This window comes from Carettochelys insculpta, chromosome 3 (genome assembly GCF_033958435.1).
Source record: "Carettochelys insculpta isolate YL-2023 chromosome 3, ASM3395843v1, whole genome shotgun sequence".
NCBI classification, from domain to species: domain Eukaryota; kingdom Metazoa; phylum Chordata; order Testudines; family Carettochelyidae; genus Carettochelys; species Carettochelys insculpta.
Window position 1 is genome coordinate 176,689,560 of NC_134139.1, and position 13,772 is coordinate 176,703,331.

The 13,772-nt window shown below is 47.4% G+C and overlaps 1 protein-coding gene across 1 annotated transcript; it reads left to right on the forward strand.

Annotated features, from left to right (window-relative positions):
• The first annotated feature begins 7,390 nt into the window (after positions 1-7,390).
• RSAD2 (radical S-adenosyl methionine domain containing 2) lies at positions 7,391-13,240 on the forward strand. Its single transcript, XM_074988941.1, has 6 exons — positions 7,391-7,721; positions 7,889-8,050; positions 8,443-8,672; positions 11,189-11,338; positions 12,464-12,496; positions 13,057-13,240. Exons 1-6 carry the CDS (start codon positions 7,391-7,393, stop codon positions 13,219-13,221), a joined length of 1,071 nt encoding a protein of 356 aa, XP_074845042.1. The 3' UTR covers positions 13,222-13,240.
• The last annotated feature ends 532 nt before the right edge of the window (positions 13,241-13,772 follow it).

Sequence of the window (13,772 nt, forward strand, 5' to 3'; positions counted from 1 at the left end):
CTATCTTCCGGGGTTTGATGTAGTGCACCTAATGGAGACATGCTAAATTGAACCATCAGGGCTCTACAGGCAGCCCTGGTATTCCTCATTGGCTATGTCTATGGCTACACTAGAGCATAAAGTCAATTTTAAGGGAGTTAGGTGGATTTTATAATGTACCTGTCTTCACTACAACTATTATTAGGTCAATTTTAAGGGGTCATAAGGTTGAATTTTCTACTCCATCTTTTTCACAAGAAGTAATGCCAAATTCAAATTTACGAGATTGACAGCATGCTATTATAGACACAGCATTATTTAATTTGATTTTATTGGCCTCCATTGTTGCAGGGAGTAAGGGAAGTTGATGGGAGAGTTTCTGTGTGGATGGACAGAAAAATGGATCTAGGACACACTGAGTTATTTATAAATAGCTGGAATTTTTGTCTTAGATTGACTTTTCAGTCTTGAGTAGACCTGGCATAAGGGAGGTCAACAGAAGTGTTTGCTCCATCAACTTCCCTTACTTCTAACCAGGGGCAGTAATACTGGCGCCAATGCAGACACCCTCTAAGTAGAAGTAGTAGTGGCTTGAGAAGAGAATGAAAAGTTAAGAAAGCATTACAAGATCAAAAAGTTGAGGAAAGCATGAAGGGACTCCCTTGTCTCTCCTAGTACGGAGAGAGAGCCCGCAAGTTCCATTTTTTTGAAGGAAATCTTCCCCCAAGCCACGCAATTTGGGAAGGGAGAGTACTGGTGCCTGGGTGTGTGGTGCATTGGGGAGGGCCAGCGCCCTAAAACTTCTGTGGCCCACAGCCAGCCCCCTGGCACGTCATGCATTGGGGCGGGGGGGGCAGCCCCAAGACTGTAGAGTAACCTTTTGACATGGTTCAATCAGTTGTGCACCTGGGGGCCAGTTGTGCACACACACAATTTCTGTGTCGGGGGCCAGGCCCCCAGCACATGGTGTAAATTGCAGAGGTTGAAAATTTTAAGACTGTGAAGCAGAAAAAACAGGCTTGTTGCAGAGAAGAAGCCTTTACCCCACCTATGGCTGGACATGCTACTGTCTGGAAGCATGGTCTGCACTGCACAGCTGGCACATGGTGTGGTGGGCTGGAACTAGCCTGCCAACTGCATGGCACTTTGAGGGGACAAGGGGGGCGTTTGCTGCCTTGTACAAATATGTAGCGCAGAAAGTAAGTTTCTTGGCCTCTCCTGCTAAACCTGTGCAGGGAAGAAGCCTTCACTCTGTGGAAGGCAGGATATGCCACTGTCTTTAAGCATGGTCCCACCAGCCCAGCCCCCATGTGGTGTGGTGGGTGGGGGCTAGCCTGTCAGCCGAATGAGATCCTGGTTCTCCTGATGGTTCCATGCTGGGGCTCTTTTGCAATCCTGAGAAATCATGGCTAGATATGCTGGGCTTCCTGTTTCTTACTTCATGCACACCTGCAGAGCAGTGGAGATGGAAGCGGTCAGAATGGACACATTCAGGGCATTGTGGAATACCTCTGAAGGTCGATAAAATCTATTTAAAGTAACACTATTTCCACACTAGTCTTAATTCAACATTTGAAATTCAGCCTTGGTGTTACACTGCATCAGAGGGGCTGGGCGAGAAAGTTGATTTTAGTGCTCATTAAAATCAACCTAATGATATTTGCAGTGAAGACATTCACATTGTAAAATCAAGCTAAGTGCCTTAAAACTGACTTTATGCACTTGTGTAGACATAGTGTCAGTGTCAGGGAAAGAAGACACAGCACCTATCTCTTCTGCCCTAGGAAACAGCATATACTGCGTTGTCCTGGTTCAAGTAGCCTAACAATACAAAGGACTTGAAGCTGAATAAAGTGACTGCCCGAGGGGGAGGGAATCACTCAACATTCAATCAAAGAATGAATACGAGGTTGTGACCAACAAGTATTGGCCTTGTAAGATAAACCTAAGAACGAGTATAGGGGTCAGACAATGGTGCATCTAGCCCAGTAACCTCTCTGGCAGTGGCCAGATGTTTCAAAACTGAAAAGCCTGCCAGATTCTCTGTGTGCAGGAAAGATGACCAACTGGTAAGCGGGGCATATAAGCTATTTATTAAGCTATTTATTAATTTAAAGATAAGGGTTTTTGCTAAAATGCTTTGGTTCTACGTAAGTAGTGCTTTGCTTTGTGAGAGATGATGGGTCACTAATAATCGTCATGACCTTATAACACTGCCTGGGCCTGGGTCACCAAAGCCGTGTCTACACGTGCACGCTACTTCGAAGTAGCGGCACTAACTTCGAAATAGCGCCCGTCACGGCTACACGCGTTGGGTGCTATTTCAATGTTAACATCGACGTTAGGCGGCGAGATGTCGAAGCCGCTAACCCCATGAGGGGATGGGAATAGCGCCCTAGTTCGACGTTCAATGTTGAAGTAGGGACCGTGTAGTCGTGCGTCCCACAACTTCGAAATAGCGGGGTCCGCCATTGCAGCCATCAGCTGAGGGGTTGAGAGACACTCTCTCTCCAGCCCCTGCGGGGCTCTATGGTCACCGTGTGCAGCAGCCCTTAGCCCAGGGCTTCTGGCTGCTGCTGCTGCAGCTGGGGATCCATGCTGCATGCACAGGGTCTGCAACCAGTTGTCGGCTCTGTGTATCTTGTGTTGTTTAGTGCAACTGTGTCTGGGAGGGGCCCTTTAAGGGAGCGGCTTGCTGTTGAGTCCGCCCTGTGACCCTGTCTGCAGCTGTGCCTGGCACCCTTATTTCGATGTGTGCAACTTTGGCGTGTAGACGTTCCCTCACAGCGCCTATTTCGATGTGGTGCTGCGCAACGTCGATGTTGAACATCGACGTTGCCAGCCCTGGAGGACGTGTAGACGTTATTCATCGAAATAGCCTATTTCGATGTCGCCACATCGAAATAGGCTACTTCGATGTAGGCTTCACGTGTAGACGTAGCCCAACTGGTCAATTGCAGTCAACTGGCTGATCCTGAGGAGTCCCCAGTCAGTTGTGATCACTGGTGGTGGAATAGGGCTGCCGATAAGGAGGGCTTCCTTCTTGTCCTGGCCGCACATCGCCAGTCCATTCCTGGAAGCAGTCAGCACAGCCTCGGGTGTGTGAACAGAGGGTCAGGAATCTCAGTGCACTGTTCCTGCCTTCAAGTACTGCTCCCTACAGCTTACAGTAGCTGGGGGGAAGCTGTAGCCAATGCAGCTCACTCCACCCCATGACCACAAGGCTGTGTTGGTCCCTTCCAGAAATGGTGGAAGTCGGGGGATATGGGGAGCCTGTCTTAGCCTTGCTACACCACCAACCATTAGGCATCTGTAAGTACCATTGGTGGAAGACTAAGAGGACTCAGCTGCAGGGCCACACAGCTGCCTATTAAGCCCCACACAGGGCTGTTGTGGGGACTCTGGAGGAGCTGCTGCCCTTGCACAGAGCTGCTGGGGCTGTCAGAGAGATGCCTTTCTCCACTGGCCCCAAGTCAGAGCTGCTGGGGCTGGGAGAAAGGTCCCTCTTGCTAGCTAATCCCAAACTGGAGCTGTGGCCAGGGAAGGAGTGCCTCTTCCTGACAGCCCCAAGGCAGAGTTGCTGTGGCTGGGGGAAAAGCACTCCTTCCCTGGCTCCCTACTCAGCCTAACCCGGCCCTACCCTGGCTGGTCAACAGGCACCTATCCCTTAGCACAGCCTGCTGGAGTTGGGCTCTCGCCCTGCCATGCGGGAGGCACTCCCTTTCTGCAGAAAGTGGCTGCTCTGCGTGTGCAGCTCCTGGTTGCCCCATGCCTCAGGGCTCTGGAAAGAGGGCTACCACCCTGTGTAGGAACTCCCTGGCTTCTTCCTACTTCTAGGCACTGTCAATGGGGCTGCCACCCTGCCAGAGGGATGAGGGTCCAGCACATGAGGCTTCTGATTGCCCCATGTCTCAAGCTCTGGGAACAGAGCTCCCTGGTTGTCCCATGCTGTGGGGCCCTGTGAATGGAGCTGCCACCCTGCAGGTACAGCTCCCTATCTGTCCTATTTCTTGGTGCGCTGGTAACAGAGGTACCACCCAGCTGGTGGGTGCTCATCAGCTGCAGAAGGTGGCTGTCCGACAGGGGATGGGGACTCCCTAGCTGCAGGGGCAGCTGGCTTCTTCTGCTGCTGCCTGCACACCTGCCAGTGAGTATGTCATGCATGTGTTGTCTGGCCAGCACTTGGTTGGTTTTACCTGCAGCTGTGCTGGAAGGGCAGCTCAGCGGGGGAATGAATATGAGACAATTAGCACTTTTGTTAAAAAAAAGTAGGAACTCCTGCCTGATGACTAAAATATGGGACTGTCCCAGGGAAAAAGAGACAGATGGTCACCTCACCTGGAACTCTCAAATAACTGGCATTTTAATCCTAAATTAATTTTAATTATGTTTCCTGTAAGAACAAGATAGTGAAAGCAAATACAAATAAACACAGCAAATACAGTATAAGTTTAGAGTGTACAGTACTACTGTTGGTAAATAAAGTACTCTGCATACATTTTTGTTTGTTTATTAATAACTAATCTTGTTTTTCTTTAGTGTTCTGTGTTGCTAAGTATACCTCTCTATCATCCAGCATATTTGACTGTCTGGCAACCTCCCAGTTCTGGAGTTGCTGGATATGAAAGAGTTTACTGTTCATTGTGCGCAAAACTATACTTGTGTTTTTCCTGCATTGCTCCTGAACCTGCCAATGTCTGAGCTAACAAAAACAAACAAGCAGTCCTATAGCACTTTAAAGACTAACTCGGGTGACCATCCATCTCGTTTTTGGGCAGGACTGCCCCATATTTCAGGCACCATCCTGACAGCCTGATTTATTTTGCCAAAGGGGCTATTTGTCGCATATTCCACTTCCTTACTAATGCAGGTGGCTGCCGTCGAACTTTCTTGTGGGGAGCCATGAACTGGACCAACGTGGTGGCACAGCTGCCACCCAACTACCCCCAGCTGGAGGGATCCAGGAGCCAGACCCATGCAGTGGTGCAGCTGCTGCCCAACTTCCCCCAACTGGGGGGAACTGGGAGTGAGACCCGTGCAGTGCCCGCCCCTCTTCCCCTGGCTGAGGGGAGCTGGGAGCCAGACCCATATGGTGGCAGGGCTGCTATCCAATTTCCCCTGTGTGGAGGGAACTGGGAGCTTTGCTGGCAGGATGGCAGCCTAGTTCCTGGTGCCCCAAGACATGGGACAGCCACGAGCTGCAGCTGCCCCCCATGGCTCCCCAGCAAGGTGGCAGCCTCCACAGGGCAGCCATTGCCTGACTCCCAGGTAGGGTGAGCATCCGTTCTGTTTTGGCTGGGACAGCGTCATTCCCCTGTGTCCCATATTTGGCCAGGGGAGATATGGTCATCCTAAGACTAACAGAATAATTTATTAGGTGATGAGCTTTTGTGGGGCAGACCCACTGCCTCAGATCTGGAGAAAGTGCTATACTGGAAAGGGCATGATGGGTTTATAACACAGGTTAAAAAAATTGAAATAAAAACTGACAAGTCAGACAGAAAGAGGGAGTTGAAGGTGTGGGAGGAGGGGAGCTAAGTGTCCTACCTGAGATCATTACAAATAAAAGATAGGGAAGGTGACTTTGTAATGCTTGTGGTAATTGCTATCTCTGTTGAGATCTAGCCTCAACGTATTGAATTTGAGCATAAACTGCGGTCCACATTTCCCTTTGTAATCTGCTATTAAAGTCTCTTTGTTGTAGGACACATATTTTCAAGTCTTTAACAGAATGGCCCACTCCATTGAAATGCTCACTGACAGGTTTATGTGCATTCAGATTCCTAATGTCTGCTCTGTGTCCATTCATTCTTTGGCAAAGTGATTGTCCAGTCTGTCCAATATACCTAGCAGAGGGGCATTGCTAGCATATGATGGCATATATAACATTGGTTGAGATATAGGAGAATGAGCCCCTAATCCTGTAACTAATGTGCTTAGGTCCAGTGGATGGTGTCTCCAGAAGAAATATGTGGACATAGTTGGCAATGGGGTTTGTTGCAAGGAAAAGTTCCAGAATTAGTATTACTGTGATATTGACTGTGGTTGCTACTGAGAATTTTCCTGAGGTTAGATGGCTGTCCGTAAAAGTGAACAGGCCTCTCACCTAGGGCTTCTCTGCGTGTCACATCATTTTCTAGTATAGCTTGTGGGTTGTTGATGATGCACTGCAGGGGTTTGAGCTGGGGGCTATAGGTAACAAGTGGTGTTCTGTTGTTGACCTCCCTGAGCGTATCTTGAAGTTGTTGGTGTCTGGGTATTCACCTGGCTGGAAGAATATACCAACATGCAGTCAACAAATACCTAGTTTTGTTTACCAGATCCAGTATGCAATACTGTTACAGCTGCTACCTGTAGCATACATTTGAAGTTGGACTGGCTTAGGTCAGAGACACAGATTTGGATACATGGTTTGCTACTCTAGAGCTGTGAAGACACATGCCTGCAATCAGACCTGCTGGCTGGGTGTGGTTGGCAGACCCACCAGGTATTGTGTGAGGCAGTGTTTTTCAACCAAGGGTGTGTGTAGCCTTCAGGGTACACTGAAGTTTTCCAGGAAATATGTCACCTCATCTAGATATTTGCTTAGTTTTACAACAGGCTATATAAAAATCTTGAGTAAAGTCAGTACAATCTAAAAGTTCATCCAATGACTTGTTTCTACTGCTTCATATGCTTTAGGCTGAAATGTAAGTACAATATTTCTATTTCAGTTCATTTATTTGACAATACGAGGGTCTAAAGTCAGCAAGTTTTCAGTAGTAGTCTGCTGTGATATTTTGGCATGTTTTTGTAAGTAAGTAGCATTAAATGAGCTGTAACTTGGTGCTATGCCAATCAAATCTGATGCCTGAAAAATGTACCCTAACTTGGAAAGAGTGAATGACACTTGTTTCAAGAACTCCGATCACCTTAAGACCATGTTTCTCAATCCCTCCTATGTGTAACCCAGTCTGGGGGGGACTTAGATTTTTTTTTAAATTCATAAAAAAAGGTTGAGACACACTGGCCAAGGAGTCCCAGGTGGGCCCGTCTCTTGCAATCAGAGGTCCCGCTCCTTTGTGGGGGCGGTGGGAAGCAGAGCACTGACCAGCTGAAACCAGGAGAGCGGTGTATTTCCCAAGAGCCTGTTTCAGAGCCCTGTGCGGGGCAGGGGCAACGCTCCGGAGAGCGGGCAGGGGGCGCACGGCAGGCAGCTGCCGATAGACCAGGAGCCCGGTGTAAACGAGCTCCCGGCGGCTTCACACATCTCTCGCGTGCTGCCTCCCCCGGAGCCAAGTTTCATTTCTCTGTAAAGGAAACCGAAACCGCCCGGTGCTCTCCCTCGCCCGCAGCGCCCGTCACATGCTCCCGGCTATTAAACAGAGCCCGCGCCCTGCGCGTCGCCCACAGCGCTGCAGCCCGTGCCGCGATGCGTCTGGCCACGATGCGCGCCCTGCCCCAGCCGCTGGCCCTGCTGCTCTGCTTCCTCCGGGCGCACCTGAGCGCCCTGTGGCTCTGCCTGGCGCCCTTCTCCTGCCGGCTCTGGGGGGTGCTGCTGGCGGCCCGGAGCCCCCCGAAGGCGGAGGAGGGCGCCGGGGAGCCGGGCGGCACCAAGGCTCCCCCGGTGCCCACCAGCGTCAACTATCACTTCACCCGCCAGTGCAACTACCGCTGTGGCTTCTGCTTCCACACGGCCAAGACCTCCTTTGTGCTGCCCCTCGAGGAAGCCAAGCGGGGCCTGGCCATGCTCAAGCAGGCGGGTGAGTCTGCCCCACTGCAGCCCCCTAGCACCTCCGGGGTGAACTCCCCTGCTGGGACTGCTGCAGCCTGCCTGGGGCATCCAGTTAGCAGCAAACACTCTGCCGTGGTGCCAGTTGTGATGGATTACTGTTGTTATTATGCATTTCTCCTTTTTGTCTAATATTAGGTATGGAGAAAATAAACTTTTCAGGAGGAGAGCCATTTCTGCATGAAAGAGGAGAATTTGTAGGGAAATTGGTCCAGTTTTGCAAGCAGGAATTAAAACTGCCCAGTGTTAGCATTGTAAGCAATGGCAGCATGATTAGAGAGCGATGGTTCAAGCGCTACGGTAAGAGGAGTGATCTAGACGTTTTAAAAGATACACAGGTTTCATAAGTCTTCCCTATTCAAGTTCATAATACAGTGTCCATTTGTGGATATTTTGTTCTTAGCACATTTAGAATGAATACAAAGAAAAGTGAAAACATGTATTTTTGAATCAGATGTCTTTAGACTGATTGACATTAGCTGAGGAGGTCCCTATGCCTGTGTCAAAAAGGAGTGATTCTTTCTCTGAGATGCTCTCCAGTCCTCCCTTGCCAACATGACATTGTCTTTGCCAGGGTACTTAATAATGCATTTTGAGGGTGTATTTTGAGGTGGAAGAGGGCAGAGCAGGGCACTTGATGGCTACACTTTACTAGAGACATTGAATATTATCTAATGTTCTCTCTATTTCAGGTGAATATCTAGACATTCTTGCAGTTTCCTGTGATAGTTTTGATGAAGAAGTCAATGTTTTAATAGGCCGTGGGCAAGGAAACAAGAACCATATAGAAAATCTCAAAAGACTCCAAAAGTGGTGCCGAGATTATGCTGTGGCTTTTAAATTAAATTCAGTGATCAATAGATTTAATGTTGATGAAGATATGAATGAACAGATTAAGGCACTAAATCCCATCCGATGGAAGGTAAGCAAGAAATAAAAGGACACAAGTCTCCCCTTAGGGAAAGGGGGGAACAGGAAGGTAGGGTTGCCAGGCATCTGGTTTTTTAGCCAGAATGCCTGGTCAAAAAGGGACCCTTGTGGCTCCAGTCAGCATCGCTGCCTGATCTGGCTCTGTATGGCTCCTGTAAGTGGCTGGCATGTCTGGCTCCTAGGCCCAAGGGCAGCCACAGGGACGCTGCACTCAACCCTGTCCCAGGTAGTGGTGTTGTTCTGGAGCTTGCATTGACTGGGAACCGTGACAAATGGTATCTTTTGGGGTTGCACCTATGGCCACAGGCAGTGTGCACAACCCTCTGGAACCTCCATCTGGCACCTGGACATGTCAGCTGCTCCAGGAGCCACCTGAGGTAAACATCCCTGGACTGGAGCCTGTGCCTCAAATCTCCTCCTACTGCCCAACCCTCGCCCCGGGTCAGAATCCTCTCTTGCACCCAAACTTCCTCATGTATCCTGCACCCAACCCCCTACCCCAGCCCCCTCCTACACTGCAAACCCCTCATCTCCAGCCACAGCACAAAGCCCCTACACCCCAGCCAGAGCCTTCACATGTCACTCCTCAACCACCTCCCCCAGCCCTGAGCCCCCTCCCATACCAGGCCCGTAGGCAGAAATCCCTCCCCCACCCAAACACAGCTCCTACTCAGCCCAAACACTGCACCCTCATTCAGCCCAAACCCCCTCACCCCTGCTCAGCTCAAACAACCACAGCCCCTGCTCAGCCCAAGGACCACCCCAACCCCAGCTCATCCTGAAGATTCACTCCCACTCCGACCCCCTGCTTGGCCCAGCAGTGGGAGGATTACCTGGGGCAGGGGCCAGGGGGTGATGGCGGGAGCAGCAGCAGGGGATCACCTCCCCACAGCCTCTGTCCCCCTCTCACCAGCATTCACCACATGACACTCCACCTCAGCCTCCCAGCTTGCTGAGACCCGCTTCTCTGTGGGTGGCTGGGAGCCCTCCAACCACCCAGCAGGGATCAGCGGGCCTGGAGGTTGCAGTGGGGTGCCGTGTGATGAGTGTAGGTGGCCGGGGGAGACAGCGGGGAGGGGATCCTCTGCAGCTGCTGCTGCCACCACTTGCCCACCCCGCTCCAGTAATCCCCAGCCAGGTTGGTTGATGAGGGAGCCGGGGGTCAGGCTGGGTGAGGAGCAGGGAAGGTGTGGGGTGGGGTGGGGTAGGGCAGCCTATTGGGGGAGGTGCATTTGCACCCCTTGCACCTCCACCCCCATGTACAGGCCTGCATACTATGAACTCCTGCAACCCAGCCCAGAACTCCCTTGACTCCTCAGCCCTGGCCCTCCTCCAGAGTCCATACCCCCAGGCTGGAACCCTCATCCCCTCCTACATCCCAACCTCCTTCTGTAGCTGGAAGTCCACTTCCAAACTCCTCATTTCCAGCCCCACTCCAATGCCCACACCCCAAGCTGGAGCCCTCAGCCCTCCCATACACACCCCCTCCTGCCCCAGCCTGATGAAAATAAGTGAGGGTGGCTGAGAGGTAGTGATGGGGGTGGGGTAGAGTGAATGGGGGCGTGGTCTGAGACAGGGGGTGTGGCCGCAGAGTCATTGTGGGACAAGGGTGTTTCATTTTGTTCTGTTAAAAGGTAGACAACCCCACAGGAAGGGAGCCCTGGTGGAGCAGAGCTCTGCTGGGTCAGATTTTCCAGTTGGGTGACTCAGAGTTGTGTTTCTAAGTTCTGGTGACACTTAGTATCAGGGATCCATAACCAATTCCCAGACAAGCCACTGGTCTCACAGCATTTGGGTGACACTCAGATACAGTCAAGACTTTGCCCCTTTGTGTTATTTACAAGGAAATGCTTTTCACCATAAAGACATCTGGTGACTTTGGGACATCTAGGGACAGTCATGGATTTTAAAGGGGAAAATTGAAAATGTCATATTACTTTGCAAAAAGGAAGTTGTTTGAATATGTAATATTGATTGTTAAGTATATTTTTTTTCATTAGAAAAGTGTTAAATAGCTTCCCTCAGTTAAAATCTTGCAAGGCTAGCATGCTTTTAAATGCACAGAGACTCATGGAAGTGTCTTTCTCAACAGCTAGAGCCTGATCCTCCAGTCCATTAGAGTAGATTTGTGGCATTTTAATTCCATTGAAAAAATTTAATTAAACCAGCATAAAACTGGTGAAACAGAGCAGGGGAATCATACAGTTTGATCTCTAGGGAAAACAATGAGAAAAATGTTGGTCCCACTGAAGTCAATGGCATAATTCCTATTTACTTCAGTGGAGCCAGGATTTCACCTTATTGTTGTATTTTGTTTACACTGGGTTTACACTCCATGGTATGCTGGTGTCACTCTGCTGACTGCACTGAAGACTCAGACAGTAGAAACCTTTGTGGAAAGAGAGACCTAGGCCCTCTCAGTCTGGGTGGGGTTTATGTTTTGTTTTTTTTTTCTCATGGTCATTATAACAGATACACAACCTTCATCATATACTGTCTGTGTTTAAGGTATTCCAGTGCTTACTCATTGAAGGAGAGAACACAGGTGAAGATGCTTTGAGAGAAGCAGAAAGATTTGTTATCACCGATGAAGATTTTGAACGATTCCTAGACCGCCATAGAGAGATCTCCTGTTTAGTACCAGAATCCAATCAGAAGGTAAAACAAAGCTATTTTTGATAATTCAAAACAAAAAGCAGTCAAGTAGCACTTTAAAGATTAGTAAAATATTTTATTAGGTGAGCTTTCATGGGACAGACCACGAAAGCTCACCTAATAAACTATTTTGCTAGTCTTTAAAGTGCTACTTGACTGCATTTTGTTTTGATAGTGTATAGACTAGCACGGCTTCCTCTCTGTTACTATTTTTGATAATTGTTATCAGAAACTAGAAAACAGTGTTATAGCTAATACTTTGCCTGCTAGTACTTGCTTAGAAGTTAACAACATCATTCCTTTAACAGCTGGGAGTTTTTTATACTTGGAGATTTTTAAAAAAAGTCTATTCCATATGGTGTGATGTGGGAGTGGGCTCAGGGCTGCAAAAGGTGGTTGGGGAGTGAGAAGGGTGCAGGCTCTGGCTGGAGTGTGTGGGCTTTGGGGTCTGGATGAGATACTTACAGGTATGGGGCCCGATTCTGTCCCCATTCAAATCAGTGGAAACTTTGCGATTGATTTCTATGGTAACTGGACCAGGCAATGTTGGTGGTGCTAAAATAGGTGGAGGCATTAAAAAATCCAGGACAGTAGCAGTAAAAATGTAGGTTTTCTAACCCTCATAGTGCATTTAAAACAAAAAACAAAACAAAACAAAGCGAAAAAGACATAATCCAGAAGAATTTAGTGCCAGATTACAACCTTTATGGATGGTCACATTTTAATAGATGATAGTTAATAGATTTTTTTTTTAATTCTGAGCCCAGTTTTTAAATATGGATGCCTTCATAGGCCACATCCTGCCTTTCTAAGTTCCTATAATCATTAAAACATATAAAATGGGTATTCACTGTATATACCTAAGTGCTGATGCGAAGAGCTGCATGAGTGATTGGATATATTTTAAAAATACCTGTATCCTTTTGAGTACTCATATTCCAATCTGATCCAAAGTTCATCAAAGTGAATGGAAAAACTCCAGCTGATTTCAAAGGGCTTTGGATCAGCTGCTAAGTGAATAGCTACTAGTTATGCCTGTACTTTACTTCTTCCCTAATTTTTACTTAAAACATATGTTTTTGTTTATGTAGTAATTTTATAGGTTTTTATTTCTTGTGCTTTTTACAGATGAGAGATTCGTACCTCATTTTGGATGAATATGTAAGTTTTTTTTGTTTGCAGCTTAGGGAGTTAATATTTGTCAGTTAATATGTGCTATACTATTATTCATAGTAACAGTCCAAAATCCAATTATTTCAGTTTAATGTTTATCCCTATATCGCACTTTCCACCTGTATCCACATGTAGCATACCATTCTTGCAGAAACAAGGATGTGTTCATCATGAACATTTGGGCTATGTCTATACAAGTCAGATGCTGGACCTGATCCTGTAAATGGATCTGAATGTGCAGCTTTACAAGTTCGTGGGGTCCATGTGCACACAACCAAATGTAGGATCAGGACCATAGTTAACATAACTGTTATATTTGATTCTCACTGTAAAAGGGAAAAAAAGTCTTAGTCTTAGTCCTGCAAATATTTACTCATATACTTAACTTTACACTTATGAATCATTTCATTGGCTTTATTGGAATTACTCAAATGCATAGAGCTAATCATGTGCATACGCCTTTATGGGATTGAGGTTTCAGTTATTTAATTTTGCAGAATTACTCCACTTTTAGCTACTTTCTGATTTTCTTAATTTACATTTTCTAGATGCGTTTTCTGAACTGTAGAAATGGACGAAAAGAGCCTTCCAAATCTATGCTGGATGTAGGTGTACAACATGCTATTAAATTCAGTGGATTTGATGAAAAGATGTTTCTAAACAGAGGAGGAAAATATGTGTGGAGTAAAGCGGATATGAAGCTGGAGTGGTGACTCAAAGCATTGTTTTTCATTGTATATGCACTTTGTAGTACCATAATAATAGATATTATTTTATATGTTTCTTTTATATTTTTGTTTTACGTATATACCACAGACCATTTTAAATTAAAAAGGGAATAATTTTAACTGCAGAGAAAATAGCATATGTAACTTTAAATTTTAGCTTCCTTAAAATTAATTTTTTTGACATTTAGATTAGTTTTATTTACTATGTATTCAGGCATTGCTAATTAATGACTGAATTTACATATAAGATGACTTCCCATATTTAGTAATTTTCTAGTTTCTTAAAATTCTTAGACCACACCTTCCACAGTGGCAGGGGTTCCCAAACTTGACTGCACCTGCTTCTGACAACAGAAATTGCTCTGTGATCCTAGGACAAAGCTTGAGCCCAGCAGGGGGCCAAAGCCAAAGTCCAACAATTTAAGCTCCCAGGCCTTTAAGCTCAGCCCTGCTGCCCAGAGCTGAAGCCAGCAGACTTTGGCCTCAGCTTTGGCTCCAGACAGTGATGCTTGGGTCTGCTCTGGGTGCCAGCACAT